At 40.9% G+C, this 20178-nt stretch overlaps 2 protein-coding genes across 3 annotated transcripts in view; one reads left to right on the top strand and one right to left on the bottom strand.

The window, feature by feature from the left end:
• Positions 1–593: 593 nt before the first annotated feature.
• On the bottom strand, positions 594–11173 carry ADAT2 (adenosine deaminase tRNA specific 2). The gene is made up of 6 exons (XM_064447134.1): positions 11050–11173; positions 10688–10792; positions 3464–3614; positions 2795–2901; positions 1046–1118; positions 594–927 (listed from the first exon to the last, which is right to left on the bottom strand). The coding sequence occupies exons 1-6, from the start codon at positions 11104–11106 to the stop codon at positions 887–889; spliced, it is 534 nt and encodes a 177-aa protein (XP_064303204.1). The 5' UTR covers positions 11107–11173; the 3' UTR covers positions 594–886.
• The window catches only part of PEX3 (peroxisomal biogenesis factor 3), a 19959-nt gene continuing 10515 nt past the window's right edge, over positions 10735–20178 (top strand). Inside the window, exons 1-3 of one of the 2 annotated variants that reach the window (XM_064447133.1) lie at positions 10735–10853; positions 19066–19197; positions 19740–19821. In XM_064447133.1, the coding sequence (XP_064303203.1) occupies positions 19191–19197; positions 19740–19821 (89 nt within the window). In that variant the 5' untranslated portion in view covers positions 10735–10853; positions 19066–19190. Of the gene's footprint in view, positions 10854–11177; positions 11301–19065; positions 19198–19739; positions 19822–20178 lie in introns of those variants that run through there. The other variant, XM_064447132.1, reaches the window with a different exon arrangement.

Below are 20178 nucleotides of genomic sequence, written 5' to 3'. Positions count from 1 at the left end.
ACAAAAACATCTCAACGATATTTTCTTGATACTGTCACCAATTTCATTTCCTGGTTGTCACATGTATCTGCCCATCTTGGTTACTATAATTTAGTACCTGAGAACAACTTCAACTTCTTAGTGGATACTTGACCATAAAGCGTATCTTCTGCTAATATTCACAGGAGGAGTGGACAGTCTAAAGAGAGTTGCAGAGAGTTTATCCACAACTTTGTATGAAGATGCTGTGCAGCCAAGTGACGCTTCCTTACGCTTACTAGCAATAGCATACAGAAACGGAGACATGAGAGACTGCTGTCTCATCTATACCTGTCTACATATGTATGTGAGTTCCAGAAGTTACATTTAAAAATTCGGCTTATGCTAGAGGGGGTGTAAAAAACAATGAAGAACAATTACAACGGTCTTATCTCAAGTCTTCAAGGACTGTATAATTCCTATATGTCTTTTAATTAAATATACATACCAGGACTGTGAAGGTCTTACAAATGTAACCTTCCAAGGCATTTACTTGGATTTGCCTAAGCACGCATTTACTATTGAAAAGCAAGATGCTTCTCCACAGACAGAAGGAAAGAAAATATTCTAGAACGTGCTGTACAGAAGGGTATGATTTTAATGGATCCATCTGGCTGTAAACAAGTGAACTCGAACCACAAGTTTTCCCCTTTCTAAAAACAACCGCTTATTCTTCAGCTTGGTCGTGTATGATAACAAGAAATCACACTCATAGAAACACAGAACAGGTGGCAAGTATCCTGCTGGTAAAAACTCTGTACAGAACATTAGACATTGTTTAACTGGACTGCACATTTTAAAAAAAGTACACTGAAGAAGCCTTCACGTATCATTTCTTGGTAAGTTTCTGTCTCACATCAGCGCAGGGCTAATTACGACGGTCCTTCTTCCGTACTTTTGATTTTGGTGCTGCCAAGAAGAAATAGGAAGGGAAAAAAACCATGAGAAGTAAATTAAGGTAAAACCAGTGCCAGTGATCTTTTAAATTAGGTTGGTATCAAAATGGATCCATTAATGTGAAACCTACCATTGGGATTTTCTTGTCTGTAGAAAGCTTTTAACAGTTCCACTGCTTCTTTGGCACGATAGCCAGAAACGCACTGTTCGAATAAGAATGATGTTCATGAGTGCATCTGAGAATAACATATTCAATGCTTCACAATAATGCTTAAGTACAGAATAATTGTAAACAACTATAGTGTCTATTCCACTAATTTAACATGCGCCTTTAACTATGTGGGGGTCAGAAAATCTCCTTCTCAAGTTGAATACCTCATGTTTGAAAAATACTACGTTGAGGCTTAGCAGAGTAAATAATTCCCCTAATAACTCAAAAGTGAGGCAAAACAAACTTTCTTAGTAACTTAAGTAAAATTTTTATGCAATCTCCAATTTCTTTCTTATTAATGTGTCTCCAACTTACTTTATATGCTCTTCAAGCACTTGAAAATGTAACAGACATGCACCTAGGTATTTATAGATAAGACTACTACCAGACAACATATGTCCACACACCTATTCTTTATTCCTAACAGTCACCTCTCAGGCGTCCTTGGTCCTTCCAAAATATTTTTCCAGGCCAGGAACATTAACGACAAAGAATTTAAATGTCACTAACACTAACAGAATCTCCACCCACTCTAGAAAATGATGAATTACACCCATACATCCCACTGCAGTTACTTACAGAAACAAAGGAAGGATTTGCAGTAGCAAAATTAACCACATGCAAGTGTTAGCAAGTGAAGTACTGGAAGAGTTTCCAGTACTGACTATACAAATTAATTCAGATGCTAGTCTCACAAACACCCTGACAGAAAGATCCTTAATATGTTTACGCTGGACTGCCAAACAGTATCGTCTTGCTGACCAAAATACTTTGAGCCACGAGCCTTTAGTGCTTATTTACAATGCTGACATACATTACTTATTTTTGACATTCGTTAAATCCTAAACGTTAAGTGTGGGAAAGAACTCTTAAGAACCCTAATCAGGATCCTTGTATAAGGCAGGGTCATCTACAACTGCATATTATGTAATAAATATAATGCTATAAATACTCTCATTCTCTAGGTATGTATAGGTATACAGGTATACTAGTATAATGCTGTAAAACACCTAGATTTCTGTATACTATACCTCCACTGAATGCCTGTCCAGCCTTTCTTAAGCGACTAAGATGCCTCATTCTCCCCAGTCTCTTCCAGTCCTTCAGTATCCTCACTGTTCAGAAAGTTTCCCGATATTCTAAACTAAATCTCCTCTGCTACTTTTGCAGTCTATATTTATTTTGGGATTTGAACTATGTGAAGGAGATCTAAGCTAATGCATTTTACCTCATATATGGATAAACTGGCAGCAAAAATACAATCATTTCCAGTGGCTCAGCTAAAATCGAGGAACTTAGTAAGTTGCTGTTACTTGATCTTTATTGATTATGTCTTTGTACATTCTGCAGTTTAAAGTAATTTTTCCCTCATCTCTTCCTGCAGCATACACTTACTGTTCTAAGTATTACACATCTTTTAGATATACTCATTTCTTACCTTGTTCCACAACTATAATTCTTTCCTATCCTCTTTGATGCACTCGATTTTCTTTAATTTAAGGTCTTAATTTTTTAAATATTATTTTCTCATAAAGTCAAGTTTATTTCACTTCTGATAATCTTTCATCTAAGTTCTTTTAAACTGATGCATAACATTCTCAAAGCATGGTAATGAAGCTAGGCACAGTACCCTAGCTGAAAAACAAAGGAAAATATTTTATAGCTTACTTCAAATGGTTCTCCTGTGTCCACCATATCATCAGATGAGATGCTCAAAACTGAGCCACAGCCTCCAAATCGCTCATTTCGACAGCCATATACGACCCGTGGAATTTATGTGAACGAGTTAAGGTATTAAGTTAAAGTGAAAAGCAAGCAGGAAGTAAAGTAGCCTGATTTAAGTAGTCATTAAATTCCACTAAAATGTGCTTGTACTTTTCAAACTAAATTAGTTTGCACTACAATTCCTCCCTCATAAAATCCGAGCTTACTTCTGAGTAACATAAGATGTCTTGCTGAAGATGCACATCCAGCCTTCCTCAGAAAAGGAGAAGCATGAATCCCAAAGCAGAGGCATACAAAGCCATGGTTTTCCAAGTGTTACAGCATTCAGAACTGAACACTGAACTGAGATTACCTCATTTTACATAATAACAGATATCTCTAAAATGTATTTTTACATCCCTAAGACAAATTGTGGTTTGTCATAATTTCACCGTTTCACTTTCATTCTTGAGTCTCTCACTATTTACCACGCAGTACGTGGAGGTGGGTGCAGACTCTCACACGTAAGATGGCACCCCTGTTGGCTTTGCCTGACAGCCTCTGTGGGCTCACTGCCAAAAGAGTAACATTTTGACATATGGTTTCCCAGCACGAATAAGCATGAAAGGATACTCATCAAGCGCACGGCAGCTGCACACATGATACAAGGCTCTACGGTTACATACAATACTGAGTGTGCAAACACTTCTGTATAATCTCTGTTGTGTTGCTTGCACCAGTCAAGGACCTGATCGATTGCCACCATTTCAGCATGTCGAGTAGCCTAGGAGATAAAAATAAACATTTTCTTACAGTTTGCATTGATTCTCAGCTTTAAGCGTCTCACTTGTGCAAACAAAATAAAAGGCAATGTCATTAAATTATTCTTTCAAGTCAAAGGTACAATGACCTCACATCCGATTTATTAATAACGCAATTATTTTCGCTACTGTACAAGAAGTAATGCAATGCTTTCTTGAGAAGTCTCTTTTTAGTATACCTCTTTGCTGGTTCAAGTTGCAGAAGAAATTTCATGCAGCCCAAGCTGCAGAAGAAACACTCAGACCAAGAAAGAACATATTCAACCTCAATCTCATATGCAGCACACACAAGATCCACAAGCGCAAACCAGTTTTTTCTTCAACCTGTTCCTAAGCAGAGGAGCCTGCTCAGAAGTTCTCCTCTCTCTGTCGTGCCAGCATAGTAAGACAAGACACGAAAGCTCTACTTGGGGCTTAAGGGACATAGAAAGCCCAACAGAACAATTCATCTAGCCCACTGTGCTTCCAAGGGCAAGAATGTAGGCCAGGTTAATTTCTCTGGAAATCCAAAGAAACTGCTCCTACCTGCTACCTTTTCCTCCCTCTGACAATGTTACTGTGCCTCCATGGAATGAATATGCTTCATATTGCATTCATATATTGCATATTCATATATGAATGACTTCAATATGTTTCTGGAATTGCTTGGCCTACTGTGTAGACACAGCATTTTCAGTCTGCCATCAGGTTTAATGCTGCTAGGAAATAAGTACATGCACAGTAAATCCCACAAGTAATAGGCAGGGATTGCAGCATATGCCTGATTACAAAAAGACAGAATATTGATTTTTCTTTTTTTTTAATCCAAGACAACTGAATGACGAGTGTCTTGGAGGTCACAGCAATAGGTACGGCACAAAAACCTGAACAGAAAAGAAGTGTTGACTTTAATTGCAGAGACAAACACAACCAGTAATGTCCCAGTATCACTCTGAAATGTCTGCAGCAGTGTTTTTTGCCAATCAAATTGTCAGAGCAAAACCATCACAAAGTACTACTTATGAAAGGACTCCCCAGTCACAAAGCCTGATGCTTATTTGAGTTAAAGCTGTTTGTATTTTCCTTCCTTTGAATCTACTCTGGAAATAGATGTTTTTGACACAGGCATTAGACTTAGACTCAATCAATCCAAATTATACTTGTACCTCTGCTACATATGTCTTTATGTGACCTTAGCTAACTTCCTCTCAATACATGAACCTGGGTTAGTATTTTAGCACTTTGAGGATCTGTGGTGATAACTGTGAGATGCTCTACAGTATATGGCAAAGGGCTCATGTATAAATAAGTTACTGGTAAGTTTAATGCTGTTTAAAAATATTTTCAAAATCCTACAGAGATCTAGGTTGCCTATGCCTACATTAGCAAATACTGCAGTGCAAGAGGAGCGTATCTGTAGAACAAGACAGCGCTGAGGACTCGACACCAATTCAGGGGAGTTCACACTGGCGTAGCTCCAGTTTAGTCCCGTAGACTGTATATTCCCAGCAACAGCTGGAGTGCATTAGGTATGCTCCCCGAGCGTATATTTTCAGCATAGTTTAATCTGAAAGGAAGACAGTTTGCCATCTCTGAGAGACAAACCAAAGCACAGCAAGCAGGCACAATCAAGAAATTTATTCCGTAAGTGCACTTGTGATCTGAACTACCATAGTAATGAACCCACTTGGAACAAAAACATGGATCTCAATATGCAGACATGATTCTTCCAGACCTACTAGTGGAATGTTGCCATGAAGGTTCCCTAGTTGAATAAATGAGATTACACCAGCTGAAGTCTCAGTGCACGCATCTTATGGAGGCACAAAGCACAACACCCTCCAGCAGAATGATGCCTCAGAACTGCTACAGCTACCAAAATCCACAAGTGTAAGCTGTGGGTATTCTAATTTTGCGCCCCTCGGATCAGAAGAGACATGAATACCATGTTGTCTTTTCAACTCCTGAGCATGAACTGAAACCATATAAGCAATAAGCCTGCATTACCTGAAGAAAACATGCCTCTAACCTGTAACGCTGCTCTCTACTGAGTATACTGAGCAGCTTTTAGGCCTCTGCTCATCTTGGGAGTACAAGTTAAGAACACATATGCAGCTGCTGTAAGTCATACTGGTTTCTGCAGTAATAGCAGACAACTACACAAAAGACATTACACTAACACAGAATATTACAAGACTCCAGTGCACCCATATCTTAAGTAATACATGCTTGTTTGGCCACCTCACCTCATGAAGACAGGGGAACACCATGACAAATTCACCACAGGGTGAGAAAGGATTATCCAAGTTACAGAACAGTCTCTGTACAGATATTAACTAGACTATGGCTCTTAACTCACCAGATACAGTCATTAGTTTTCCAAGGTAAGAGGGCTACGGTAGAGGTTTATAAAAATCAAGAAAAATGTGGAAAAGCAAACAGTAAATTGTTATTTATTATTTCTCATAACAAGTGGGCACCCAATGAAATTATCAGGCAGCAGATTTAAAACAAACAAAAGGAAGTACTCTTTCACAAAGCACGTAATTGAATTGTGGAACTCATTGCCACAGGATGCTATGGAAGCCAAAACCATAAATGAGTTCAAAAAAGGTTTAGACAAATTCGTGGAGGATATGTGCACAGACAGCTATCAGAAACAAGGATCCAGATACAGTCTTGGGCTCTGGTAGTCCCTAAGTCATTCACTTTCAGAAGAGGAAAGGCTACGCAAGGGGAAGGCTTACACTAATGTCTTCATGTTTCTCAAGCTCCTACTTTAAGCATCTGCTAAAGGTCCCTCTTAAAGACAAGATATGGGGGAAAAAAATGACCTTCTCAGTCCGCCTTAAGATTTTATTTTGTATTGAGCTATGACCAGACAGTCTTTTTTTATTGACTTGCCATGTGTAAAATCACATACAGAAAGAGATTACTTTCATTTTGAGTCACTGACTCAATTCGTAAGCTTCTATAAGCCCCTACTGTTTTTTAATTTGCCCAATCTTACGTGTTATTTAAAAGCCAAGAAAACAAAAGCAGGTAGAGTAGCAAGGAAAAGAGACTTGTTAGAGAGTGGCAAATAGTGTTCCAAGGAGAAATTATTTGAAGCTGATGTCAGTGGGGAAAAAAGCCTTGACAAAGCTCTAAAATAGTGCCCCAAACCGTGGCAAATGTTTTACAGACAAATAAAGATACCATCACTGCCCTGAAAAGCTTACCTTCTAAATCTTAGACAAGAATTAACACGTGAGAGTACAGGGGGCCAAAGCTCTAACTTCTATATCATCTTGTTGCTTCATTAGTAATTTCAGAGTGCAAACAATACTTCATTTTCAATTATCATGTACCGTACTGGCAAGATGATCTGGGCAAAGACACATGCTACAATGACCCAATGGAGGAGAAGTCTGCATGTATCAACAAAGGACCTAAGACAGACTGCATTTTAGTGGGAAGGGAATGACTGCATCACACATGGGAATAAAGATGCCAAAAAAAAATACTTCTAGTTGGGTAGGGTCACAGATGTTATAAGGAAGAAAATTTGCAAGTTGTTCTGAGGCAAGACTGTGAACAAGCAAGTGTGGGAGCTGCCAGAGGGAACAGAGTACTGGCACAAACTTGTGGCTGTATCGCCAGGCTGTTGAAAGTAATGTCTTACACAGACATTTGTTGTGCTATTGCCCAATGAATGCAAGTAATGACCTGCCTAACTATTTTGAAATGCTGACACCACAGCCATGCTCCTAAAAAAATAAAACAAAACAAACACAGCTGTATATAAACTCCTGTCCTCCCACAGCATCTTATTCCAGAAAAATGTGATGATCAATAATTTTGCAAATAACTTCCACAGAGTAAGCAGCACTATCTCTGACATTACTGTGTTCTTCTATGGACACGCAGGGCAGAAACAAAGTATGCAGGGTGACAGGAGACAGACTGGGGAAAAAAAAAAATATCAGAGAGCTTTCAGCAACTAAATCTTTCTGCCAAAACAAGGAGCTTAGGAACAGAAATGGAGGGGGTGTAAAGAAGACACTACCTGCTCCTAACTCCAGTCAGTCAGATCAGAGGATGCAGGGACTTACTTAAGGAGAAGGCAGGGAATTTATTTGACACAAAGCCTAGTGGCAAGTTGATTCCTGAGCAAGGGTGAAATTGTAGGGAAGGACTGCAGATCTAACTGGATAAATGATCATTTTTTAAAAGTGGAAAGAAAGCTTGCAAGGAGTGGAAAAAAGCCAATAGCAAAGGCTAAAGGAAGAATCACCAAACATCAACGTTGCAAAACGAATTACATGAAAAGTAAAAATGTCTTGAGACAAAACATGTGAAAGAAGAATTACAACTACTACAGTGACCTCCAGATGATGCTCAAATACAATTATAGTACTACTCCAAAACAAAATCAGTATTTCGCATTTTCAAAAAAACATGACACAGAGAACATGGTCAAAAGGCAGAAAAAGAGTATGGAAGCAGAAATTACAGTGTACGGGATACAGAATTATGACATTAAAATTATGAAATTGCCTAGGGCATGGAAGAGGGACGAGGGGCAAAAACCCAAGCTGATAGATCACCTCCACCAGAAAAATACTAAAGAACTTGTTGACGAGGCTGCCAATCCCACAGCAATGCTTTTGATGTGTCAAGGGAGAGTATTGCGTGACTGAAGCTTGTCAGAGCAAAGAGAGTTACTGTCATGAAGAACAGGAAGGACACACAGTCCTGACATCTACTGATCCAGGATAGTCTCAACAGCAAAACATGCAGCATAACAAACTTTGAAGGTAATATTATAAGGGCTAGTCTATAAAAGGGAAAGGACATAGAATACATATGGATTTACATAAGACAGCTGACACTAAATTAACCTAGTAACTTTATTTGACAAATGTTTTTTCTAGGCAAGAGAAACACCCATCTCATCTCTCTGAATTTCTACAAAGCTCCAGGCACAGCACAACACATGAAGTTATTGTCAGTCTGGGGAAAACAGCATAGCACAAGAAATGCAAGGTGAGCAAGCAAAGAATAGAAGTTGCTTTGAAAGGAGAAATATTTATCCAGAGGGAACTAATTAGCAAAGATGCTTGAAGATAAGTTTGCTTAAATGTTTTCAGTTGTGACATTGGCCTTAACTAGAAAAACACCTACAGAAAATAGCTAGTGATGTGATGTCTTTCATGTGACGAACGACATCATCAAAAGAGACAGGGTCAGAGCACCACTCAAGAAGTGGACGGCCTTATAGATGAGTATAAAAAAACTAAATAACAAATGAAGAATAACAAAACAGTGTTAAAGACCAAGGCAGCTCCAGAAAAGACGGGTTGACTTAATTCCAGAAGAGTGGGAAGTATTGTTACCAAACAAGGCACAAGAGAAAGTCTACCTGGAATAAAGTTGACAGTTCTGGTTAAATGAAGTCAAGAAAGATGAATCAAAGCTGGAATGGATGTATATACGAATTATTGGAATGAACACAGAAAGAAAGCCTATCTTCTGAGAGGAGATTAAAAAGCTGACTTGGGAAAAAACAAAAGCCAAAAGGGAATACGACTTTAAATACCACCAAGCTATGTAAAATAAAGGATGACGCTGGCACAAGAACAGAGATAACAGATATAAACAGACAATAAAAAGTTTAAAACTGGAAATAAGATGTTTTCTAACCATCTGAGGAATGATGTTCTAGACAAGTCCTCCAATGTGAGGTGGGACAAGAAATTAGTTTCAAAATGGACCTTGACAAATTTATGGTGTCTGCTGGAACTGCCTCAATGGTTCAAGAGGGGTTTTTTTTCCCCCCAGGATTGTTTCTAAATAATGCCAGAAATCGTTAGGAGAAAACTGAAAACAATTTCCTGCATCCACATTTCCCAGCAAGTGCCTCTTTTTCAAGCTCACATTTTCTTTTAGACTCTATGGAGCAATTAAGTATCTGATACAAAATTTAGAAGCACTAAGTACACAGCATTTCCAATCACTATAATATAAGCATTTATGAAAATTAAGCCACAAAAGAATTGAAACTTGAGCTATACAGAAATTGAAAAAAGGACTGGCTTTCAAAGATATTAACAGTTTACTCTTTCCAAAATGCAGATGAATTTTTTGAAATCAGGCTGCTTAGATTTAAGTGCATACCTTCAGGCAACCCTGATGTTATTACAAAAAAAGTCTGAAAGTTTCCCTAAGGTTTTTAAGATTATTTTGTTATCAATCTTGTCAGTTACATTCTGCCCGTATGACTTTTACACAGCATTACTATCTCTGGCGCAATTTTCCCACAAAGTGTCTGCTTCCTCACAGTATTTACACTGATTTAACTCGAGATAGCTAGCTTCAGCTTCTCCGTCATCTCTCTTGAGCTGCATTAGAATTATTTTAATATGTTATGGATTGTCCTGTAGTACACGTTAGTATAATGATTCATTTTTATTGTTATGTTTTTGAGCTTAGAAGGCTCATTTTCACCTTCTGTTATATTTTCAGATTTGAGACATCTGAGTTAGAGCCAGATCCTGCAACCAGATCCATTTATACAAAACTTCCAGTTGCACAAAACCCCTGCTGGCTTTAATGGGTCTCTTGGAGCGTATAAGATCTAATTCGATGGCTAAAATTGCAAGCCTCACATCTAAAATTTACAGGCAGTCTTTTTTAGGATGAACAACTTTGTCAAAGAAACAACTTCTGTAAATTAAAGGTGAGATTTCGTTAGCCTGCACATTCTGTAACACGCAACTTCCCAACTCCTCGTCTTACCCCCGCCCCTTCCAACGTACGACTATTAACGTTTTATCCCTTCATTTGTACGGCAGCTTCCCTAGCAAAGCAGCGGAGTTCGACTTCCAGTTTATATTTCATTGCTTCTCAGATAACCTTAGCGCAAAACACGAAAGCGCCAGTCCGCTCACGACTATAAACGCTGTTTCTGGAGTGCCTACGGGAAGAATTTCAGCAGAAAGGCCGCACAGGTCGCTCCTGCCTCACGCTTAACCCCCCGGTGATTTCAAAGGCCCCCAGAGAGCCCCCGACTCACGTTCTTCGTCTCGTTAACCTCGTTGCTGCCCCTCCCTACGACCTCGCCGTTGTACACCAAGAGGCAGCCGACGGGAACCTCACCCTTCTCCAGCGCCTCTTTAGCCTGCAGGACGGACAGACAGATGGAAGGAAGGAAGGAAAGAAGAGGACGTTACCCTCAGCAGGTACGCGCCGGGCTTTAAGGAAGCTTCACTCTCGTGCCGCCGTGAGGGAGGCCGCGGCCCAACCCCCCTCCGCTCCCCTCAGGCCGCCGCCTCCTCCACCACCGCTTCCCCACCGCCTCTCCTCCCCCCCCGCGGAAGAGCGGAGCCCTCACGGCGGGGGCGCAGCGGGAGCGCCCCGACCCCTGCCCACACTGACCACTTCGAGGGCCTGGTCTATCCAGGCCACCGCCTTCTCCTCCTCCTCCTCCTCCATGGCCGGCACCGGCGGAGCGCGGGCGGCGTTTCCGGGGGCCCGGACGGCGAGGCACGGCGGGCGGGGCCGCTGCTACCGCCCCTTCCGCCGAGGCGAGGGGCGGCCGGGCCGGGCGCGCAGGATGCTCCGGTCCCTCTGGAGTTTCCTCAAGCGGCACAAGAAGAAATGCCTCGTTCTTGGCACCTTCCTCGGCGGTGAGCGCCCGGCAGCCGGGCTGAGGGGCGGCGGCGGGCAGTAACGGGGCTCGGCTCGGCGCGGGGCCGACCTCGGGGCCGTGGGGCCTCCCTGCTCCCGGTTCCCGCAGGGCGAGGCCCCCTCAGAGACGGCGCTCGGCCCGCTGGTCGGGCGGGTTCCCCGCTGGTCGGGCGGGTTCCCCGCTGGCAGGAGAGCTTGTCTGCCGCCGAGGGAGCGCCGCGGTGGCGTGGAGCAGCCCCTCGCCGCGCCGGTGGGACCAAAGCGCGCCCACCGACCGCCTGCGGGAGAGCTCGGGGGTGGGGGGGTCTCCTAGGCAGGGAGGAGAATCTACACCTTGTCCCCTAACGCCTGGAACACAGGGGTCCAAGCGGCCTGGGTGTTCTTACGGTGGGTGTTGGTGTTGCTCTGAAACGGCGTTTAACCGTGCAAAGCGTGGGTGGCGTTTGTGTTGTTTATTATTTTTGGGACGGAGGCTGAAAGCCTGTACTTTTCAAAAAGTGACTTGTGCGTTGAGGTGAATTGTCAAATATAAATCAGCTGCAGACACGAGACTTCACTGGAGGGGAGGATTTACATTAATTATTCAAGCTGTCCTTTCTCTCTTAAGGCTCTTGTCTAACCTGTAGGGTGGGTATGGTCTGGTAAGCTCCTCCTTTCTTTGGAGCTATTACAAGGTTATTTTTAGTCGGAACTGGATTTAAAAGAACACCTTGGATCTATCTCTGTGTTTACTATTAAAGTGCATATCTGTGCAGCTGGAGATTAGATACTCCTCAAAAGGTAGAATCACACCTTTGCGTGCTCAGTCATCACATGTACTTATATTTTATTCAGATAACACAGAATTAAATACTATAGGGTTGCTAAAGAAAGTTTATATTTGTTTACACCCACTGGAACTACACATAGGGCTACAGGGTCTTTGCAGTACGTTTTGTCTTGTGTTCAGGTGGGGTGTCTTGTGAAGGTGAATTGTCTATACTTCTGACTTGCCTTGGTGGTTGCATCCTCTGCATCCCTTCAGTATGAATCCCTTCTGCATTTTTCCAAAGAGTGCTGATTGGTACACGGTAGTAGGTTAGACGATTTTTACTGAGGTACTTGTCAGGCTGCTTCTCCAGTTTATCCCTTCACCCATGAGTTTTCTGACTGTAAGTACAGTTGAACATAATGTTCACCAGTTTCTGAGCCACCACGCTTACAACCCACCATGTTAAGTGAACAGGTTTACTTCAGTATACCAGGCTGTAACCTGCAAGCTGTAACCCCCTCGCCTTAACTGTCTTTGTGAGGGTGGTGGGCAGGCAAATAGAAATAGTAAAAACATGAGTTGTCCCAGTTTCAGCTCATAAACAGGGTTCAATATCCAAGTGGCAGAGCAGGTGTCAAGGAGCTTGTGGCTTTTGATAGTCCTCATAGCCTGAAAGCCTAAATTCATCATGTAGCCATCTGCCAGCCTGCAAACCATCCTAATATCGCTGGATTTGCAGCTTTTTCCTTATGGTTGGGGCTGTTTATGTACAGTTCAGTGTCACTTTCACTAAAATGCTACTGACTGGATCAAGTGCACTTAAAAATAATCAGGGACTAAAATAAAGTCATTTGAAGTATGACCAATAAAAAAAAAAAAAACCAAAACCAAGATGCCCCTCTTGTAGCAAGTGTTTTAACCTCTGACTGAAAATATTGAACTATGCTGTCATTGCCTGCAGTATGGATCAAGTACCTGTTTCCTCAGGCCATGCAGTATTTGAGGGTTCTGTAGCAAATTGCTTTTTTCTACTTGAGACTCGTAGTTAGTCAGGGCACCCACAAGCAGGGGAACGTCATTAGCTGCCAACAGCTGCAACTTGCACCATGGTATTTTAGGGCAGCCTGGAAGATGGGGAGGGATTTACTGCAGAGTGCTGCACTACAGTTGTTCAGAAGCTGAATCTTGAGTGCTTTGGCCATCCACATATTAGTTATGGATCAGACCTTAAAATAACTCCAGGAGCTGTGGTAATGCCATCACCAATGAATCAGAACTCTGAGATCTACAACAGAGTCTCCTCCAAAAAATACTGCCTAATGTTGGAAGGTAGAATGCATCTTTACATCGCTGCTTTTACGTGAAGACAGAATATTTGGAAGTAGCTGAATGATTTTAAGAAAAGCATCCTAATCTGCTGATTAAATACCAGGGACTGGAATCTACATCTTTGGTGTTTGGGCTCTTAAAAAAAAAATTAAGAGCTGTAGGTGCATTTTCTGGGAAGGAGGATGTAACAAGGAAAATAGGATATCACAGGGTTTAATGATTTTAAGTCTAACTGGCACATGGTCAGAGATTAATGTATTTAATGATTCGTTGGACAGTACAGAAAAGTCTGTTATTAGTGATACAATATAATATCAGTGTTGTGTTACTGAAGAGTTATTGCGCCAAAGTCTGAGCTGGCTGGTAGCCCTAGCCTTTCCTCTGTTTACTGAGATGGGCTCCTTGTGTGTTATCAGTGGCTGTCATTCTTAGTGTAATTTCTGTCAATCCCAATGCTGCAACAGATTTTTCTGCTTATGAAGATACAAAACTCATAAGAGCTGAAACTGAGGGAAAAGCAGCTGAGATGGGTGTAATTTTCCCTTAATCATAGAGTCAGGTTGAGAAGACCTCAACTTAGCAAAGACCCTGTACAAACCCTTTCTTCAGAAGTCTGTTCTTTTAGCAATATAAAGTAAATTGCATGCAAACAAAATCCAGTGCTCTGGGATCAAACCCACCAGAAATATTTAAAGCAGAGAGAGAGCTAGCATGATGTAGGTGGAAGAATGCGTTATGTTCACTTGTTATTATTGGATAGGTGGATTTACCTTAAAGTGGCTTCTATCTTGGTGCTCAGCGTTCAAAGCAGATTTCAGTGGATATTACAAAACAATTAACTGTTGAAATTATCCCCTTGCAGTAGAACAGCAAGTTCAGGGTGTGCCTGCAATGTATGGTTCTGATTTCAGTGGTGAATTAGCTATTGTTCAATTTCACCTGTTGCAACCTTTGGCTTGCAGAAAGAGCATTTCAGTTCAGAAGTCTGTCTGCTTAGCAAAGAAAGTTGTCTTGGTTTGTGGGTGAGTGCAGGGGTGTTAAATACGTTTTGGTGTGACCAAGAGAGTAAGGCTTTAGTGCCTTTTTATTCTAAATATGGTTTTCAACCACAATGGGACAGTTGTATGTCAGTTGATGCATGGTTTACTTGTACATAAGGACAAACCACAACTTGCAGAGCTGTTGATGTTCTGGAAGGATGCAGGTTTCTGCATGTCAGTGCAATTTCTATATAATGAAATTCTTAAAACTGAAATTTTTCCCTTAATTTTTTTTTCTGGGGGAAGTATGGCAGTGAGGGTAAAGGTTACATAGGGTTGTAAAGAGGTTTCCTGAAAACTTGATGCCTCCTGGTTACCACTACCATTCTTCTGCTCATGTCTCCATTCCACCTGTGAGGAAAGGAAAGAGCTAAGGGAGAGGTAAGCCATAACTTATGTGATGTCAGAAATATTCTACCTGTTTGAGGTCACTGGTATGAATATCTTAAGAGCCTGCAGATTTTGTAAGCTACTTCCATTGTTTACATTTAGATGCAAAGAGACTGTACGATGCTACAGCCCAAGAGGGCTACAGAGACATATTAGAGCATTTTTTATCTCAACTCACTGTTCAGATGTATCAAGGTGTAGCTTCCCCAGGTATTCCTAGTGTTGTAGGAGAGTGTTGTGGTTTAACCCCAGCTGGCAACTAAGCACCACACAGCTGTTCGCTCACTCATCCATCCCCCTCTGCCTCAGTGAGATGGGGAGAGAATCAGAAGGGTAAAAGTGCAAAAACTTATGGGTTGAGTTAAAAAATAGAAATAATAATAAATTGTAAGGAAAGGGGGGGATAACAGTGAGAAAAATAAAATCCAAGAAAGACAATTGATGCAAATGAAAACAATTGCTTACCACCAGCCAACCTGATGCCCAGCCAGACCCCCAGGCAGCACCCCACCCCCCCCCAACTGCTCCCCTAGTTTAGTTGCTGAGCATGACATCATGTGGTGTTGGAGATCCCTTTGGTCAGTGGTCCTGGCTGTGTCCCCTCCCAGATTCTTATGCCCCCCGTCCAGCCTGCTCGCTGCTGGGGTGGGGTGAGAAGCAGAAAAGGCCTTGACTCTGTGTAAGCACTGCTCAGGAGCAACTAAAACATCCCTGTATTATCAACACTGTTTCCAGCACGAATCTAAAACATAGCCCTGTACTAGCTAGTATGAAGAAAATTAACTCTATCCCAGACAAGACCACCACAGACAGCCAATACAAGTGTAAATACATTTCACTTTGTAGATCAATTTTAAAGCAGTATGAACTGTAGTTCAAGATCCTTACTGAGGTTGCTGTACCTGAAGGTTGTGGCATCAGGTGATATAATCCTAGTTTGTACCACTCATCAGTTTCTGAACCCTCTGTGAATCGGAAGTGTTGTGATGGCATTACAGTAGTTTGCATAGTTCACACTTTAATGAAGGCAGAAAAAGGTTTATGTAGAAATTATCTTTTGGGAGGTCTCATTATTGCTGAATTTTCTTAATTCCTGGTTTTGTATGGAATATATGGGAAAGATTCAGTATGAAGTTCCCTCTATGCAACGATTTAGGAATTAGACATGAGTGAAATGGTGCTGATGCCTCTTTTTGCAGACTTCCTATGCTATACTGAGAAGTAAATTTGAGTTATATTAGCTATTGTAAAAAGTTGGTGTCCACTTTGCTTGTTTATGACAACAGAGGCTTTCAGAGTGTCAGTCTAGTTTCTCACAGTTATGTTAGCAGACTTGATGTTATGGCAGTTCTTGGCATGTGGCTTTATCTGGTCCTGCTTCCAACTCCAAGTGACGATGTTTTCGTGTGATGCATTCAGCCTGGACTTCTTGGAAGCCTGTGTTATTTTCAAGTCTCCTGAATTAATGCTACCTGTATCAATATAGACAGACACAGTACTTCTAAAGTAAAATGTGAACATGCATGGAGACTGACTCCCGGCTCCTTGAAATGTCCCATAAGCCAGAGGCTGGCAGAGGCTGTGATGCCACATTTAGGTGTGAGTGACTAGTGGGCTGAAGGTCATTGTCACAAACAAGACTCAAATTTTCCAAGTGTGGTGTGGTGTCCTCCAGGCAACTTAGAGGCACTTACAAGCCACACAATTAGTAACAGAGACAGTCCACTGCTGACATCCAAACTTTGTTGCTGTTCATTGGTTTTGCTTAAGCTGGGTGGATGGTGTAACTTTTACTTTGGTTGACTTGTAATGCAGTGTGTTCCCAAAGATGAAGATGATATTGGAGTAAATAACGTCTCTTATGGGTGGGTCAAAGTTACGGCTCAGTTCAGGGGGAGGAGGGGAAATAAGACTACCTGTAGCTGATGTTGCATCATTTTAGACAAGTATTTTTTCCAGAAATTCCTTGTTAAACCTTGATGACTCCTAATGCAGCTTTGGACCCTCCGAGGCACAGCAGTTCTTAGTACAGAGTAATGACACAGCTCTAACAGTATTAAGCAATTAGGTGTCTTAATTATAAAGGTGCTGCTTCAGCATTATCACTCAAGGGCATGCGCAGGATTCTCCTTGGATTGTTTGCATGTCTGCCTGTGTCCTGTGTACATGCAGGAAGAGTCCTTTTTTTTAATACTTATGGGACCTTTCTGCCACAAAACCTGGAGTTAAAGGATTTCTTTTGCAGGAGAAAAATAAACAAAAGTAGTTATTTGGACAAATTACTATGTCTGAATGTAATGTGAAAAATGTGTTGGGATAAAATGATTGGAAAAATCTTGTGTTCAGAAATTATTTGTTTCAGTATATTAGCTGGGAAAAAAAAGTCAGTACCCTGACAGTTGTGTTCTAAATACATACTCTTGGCAGGAGTTGATAACAATTGATAATTGTTATTTGTGGAGTCTCATTTTGGTTAATAATTTACAATGGTAAAGTTGCATTTTATGTATACGGAACCATAATATTAAAGTTTGCATCTACTGGAGTGAATCTTCCACATGTTAAATGCTCAGTCTGCCTAAAGGCCGAAGCAAGAGAGAGTGACTTCACTGGTTTTATTTTATGAGGCTTTTGGGAAATAAATGGAAATGACCGTGGTTGTTCCAAACTGGTCTGGCTTGTATATGCTTATTAGGAAACATCATGTTGATACGAATAGCTGGGGTTTTTTTCAACCATCAATACTGGGGCACAAAGTTGACAAGCCTTTTGAAATACTGTTGGTAGTTTTGGAGAATGTATTGAAAAGTTTTAATGATCTAAAAAATGTAGCTGAATTCAAAATCTTCGAGTTGGGGTTTTGTTGTTTGGGGGGGGGGGTTGTTTTGGTGGTTTGTTTTTTTAAGTTTTCATGAATCAGGCTTATAAAAATAGTTTTAAAACTTTCAGCATTCAGAAACTGTTAAATGCCTTGTTCATTCAGATATTAACTTTGAAAAATGAAAATTGAATTTTGAAGAAAACCTTGTAGCTCTGTTTACTTTGAAAGTGCTTGGTGGAAAAATATAAAAGACTTGATTTGATGTTCACACTTATACTGTGAAACTCTGTCAAGTCAGTAGTGGTACAGTACTTAGGGGATTGCTCCCCAGTGGACAGAAGATGATCAGCTTGTACAGTCTGCTGGGGTTTGTTCCTGCGCTTTCTCTCCCCCCTCCCAATTCTTTCATGAAAGAACATGGGGAGAGCTTGTTATATGCCTAACTGCTGCTACCAGTGCATTCAGGAGGCAGCAAAGGAACTTGATACACAGGAGGTGTTATGAGAAGCCCTAGATGGAGGGGGAGAAATTCAGACAAAGCAGCTTGCAGTGGGAAAAGGTGCTGAGGATAAGTGTAGAGACATAGTGGTAGCTTGAGGAATGGCTTAGAAAGGGGAACGGAGATGAGGGAAGATGAGAAGAGGGCTGTGGGCAGCTTGGAGGGATCGCTGGACCCCTGCTCGTGTGGGAAGAGCAATTGGGGAAACGCCAAAGTGACGTATGTTGGGAGAGAAGGAAATGTAGAGCAAAAATTTTTGGTGGGTCTTTGTGGAAATAGAGATTCATAGCCAGAGTGATGAGGGATGATCAGATCCTCAAGGACAGGAAAAGAGTGGGGCTGGAGAGCAGGAACCAAGCGTGGTAAGGAATAACAGGGCCACAGTCAAGGCCTACTGAAGCAAAGGTTCCTCCTACAGACAAGTTTCGGGACCAAATGAAGGAAGTGTTAGTCTGTAACATTTTTCTTTTATGTCACATTTAAGACTTGAATTTTATCTCAAATTTCTCCTAATTTTATAAAGATATCTTTTTTTAAAAAAATGTAAGTTTTCATCCATCTCCAGACCTGTGCATTTCAGGTTTTTTTCTGTTTTTGTTATGCTGCATTTTTTTCTCTTCCCAATATTTGCTTCAGTCCTTTCAGTGCTAGTTGTTCATGGTGCAGTAGTGCCAAAAATGCTGCCTTTGCAAGGCAAGATATAACTTCTCAGGAAAGTTTCTTATACTGATTCAAGTCATTACCCCTGACATTTTAATTAATTTTGAAAACATTTTTTCTGAGTATTACTTTGTCAATCACTGTTAAAATACTCAAGACCCACATATCCCAAAAAACTCACTGTGTACCCTTATGGTTTAAAATCAAAGAAAGGGGCTGAAGGGGCTTTCCTCACTTTTTTAAAGCGGCTTCTAATATGAAAATCTCTCTGTAGGAGTTTATTTACTGGGAAAATACGGGCAGAAGAAAATCAGAGAAATCCAAGAACGAGAGGCAGCTGAGTACATCGCCCAAGCGCGAAGGCAGTATCATTTTGAGAGTAATCAGAGGACGTGCAATATGACAGGTAAGATAAGGAAATAGCTACCATTCTTGATAGGTGGAATTATTTGGGGACTTGCAACTGTATAATGACAGAGTGGAAAAAGAATAAGAAATGTAGGTTAATTCAAACTCTTAATTAAAATACTAGTGCATAAATAGAGTAATTTTTAATAATAAACACAGAATCTGAAGAACGGAGGATTGAAGGGATTTCTAGAGGTCATCTTAAACCTTGGTTTGAATATATCCATATGTAACGCATACATATATACGTCTGGGTTATCATTTTTTGTCACTTCAGGACCCTTTGTGTATTTCCCTAAACTACATGTGGTATTGAGGTGTGAAACAGCACCCAGCTTTCTGAACTTACAGCAGGATTATTTTATTCCTTATAACATGTTGTTAGTAAGCTACGCAGCTACTTTGTTCAGCCTCCTAGCTTTGCCTGTTGAGCAATGGGGTTTACATTGTATAGCAGCTATTGAGTGAGAGCTGGGGATAGGTTTATGATGATTTTTTTTTGTTGACAGATTTTTTTTCCCTTTTTTCTTTTAATAACAGTGCTGTCAATGCTTCCAACATTGAGGGATGCCTTAATGCATCAATTAAATTCTGAGAGTCTCACATCCCTTCTTAAAAATAGGTAAGACTGTTTTGTTAATTGTGTTAAAGATCACTTGTTTTGATCACAAGATGAGCCCTTTTTTTTCAAATTCTGTATTTATAGTGTAGAAAGCATGCAGGATTTTGGTTCTGTGTCCCATTGAGTCACTAGTCTTAAAGTGTTTTGAAAACACTATGTAAATATTTTGTGTCATGTTGGATGTGTTTTGATAGGTATGGCTGGCGTTTTCCAAACATTAAAAGAAATAATAGTTCCTTTAAGATGCTGCAATGAGAGCCATGGTTTTTGTTGAAATGCTTGTAAGATAGGCAGCTACAGCACTTAACATGATCTAGTCCTCTCAGACAGAACAGAGTATCTTGACTGAGTTGTTGA

This window comes from Phalacrocorax carbo, chromosome 3 (genome assembly GCF_963921805.1).
Source record: "Phalacrocorax carbo chromosome 3, bPhaCar2.1, whole genome shotgun sequence".
Taxonomy (NCBI): Eukaryota; Metazoa; Chordata; class Aves; order Suliformes; family Phalacrocoracidae; genus Phalacrocorax; species Phalacrocorax carbo.
Note: the sequence above shows the minus strand (reverse complement) of the source record. Positions and strands in the feature narration are given on the sequence as shown.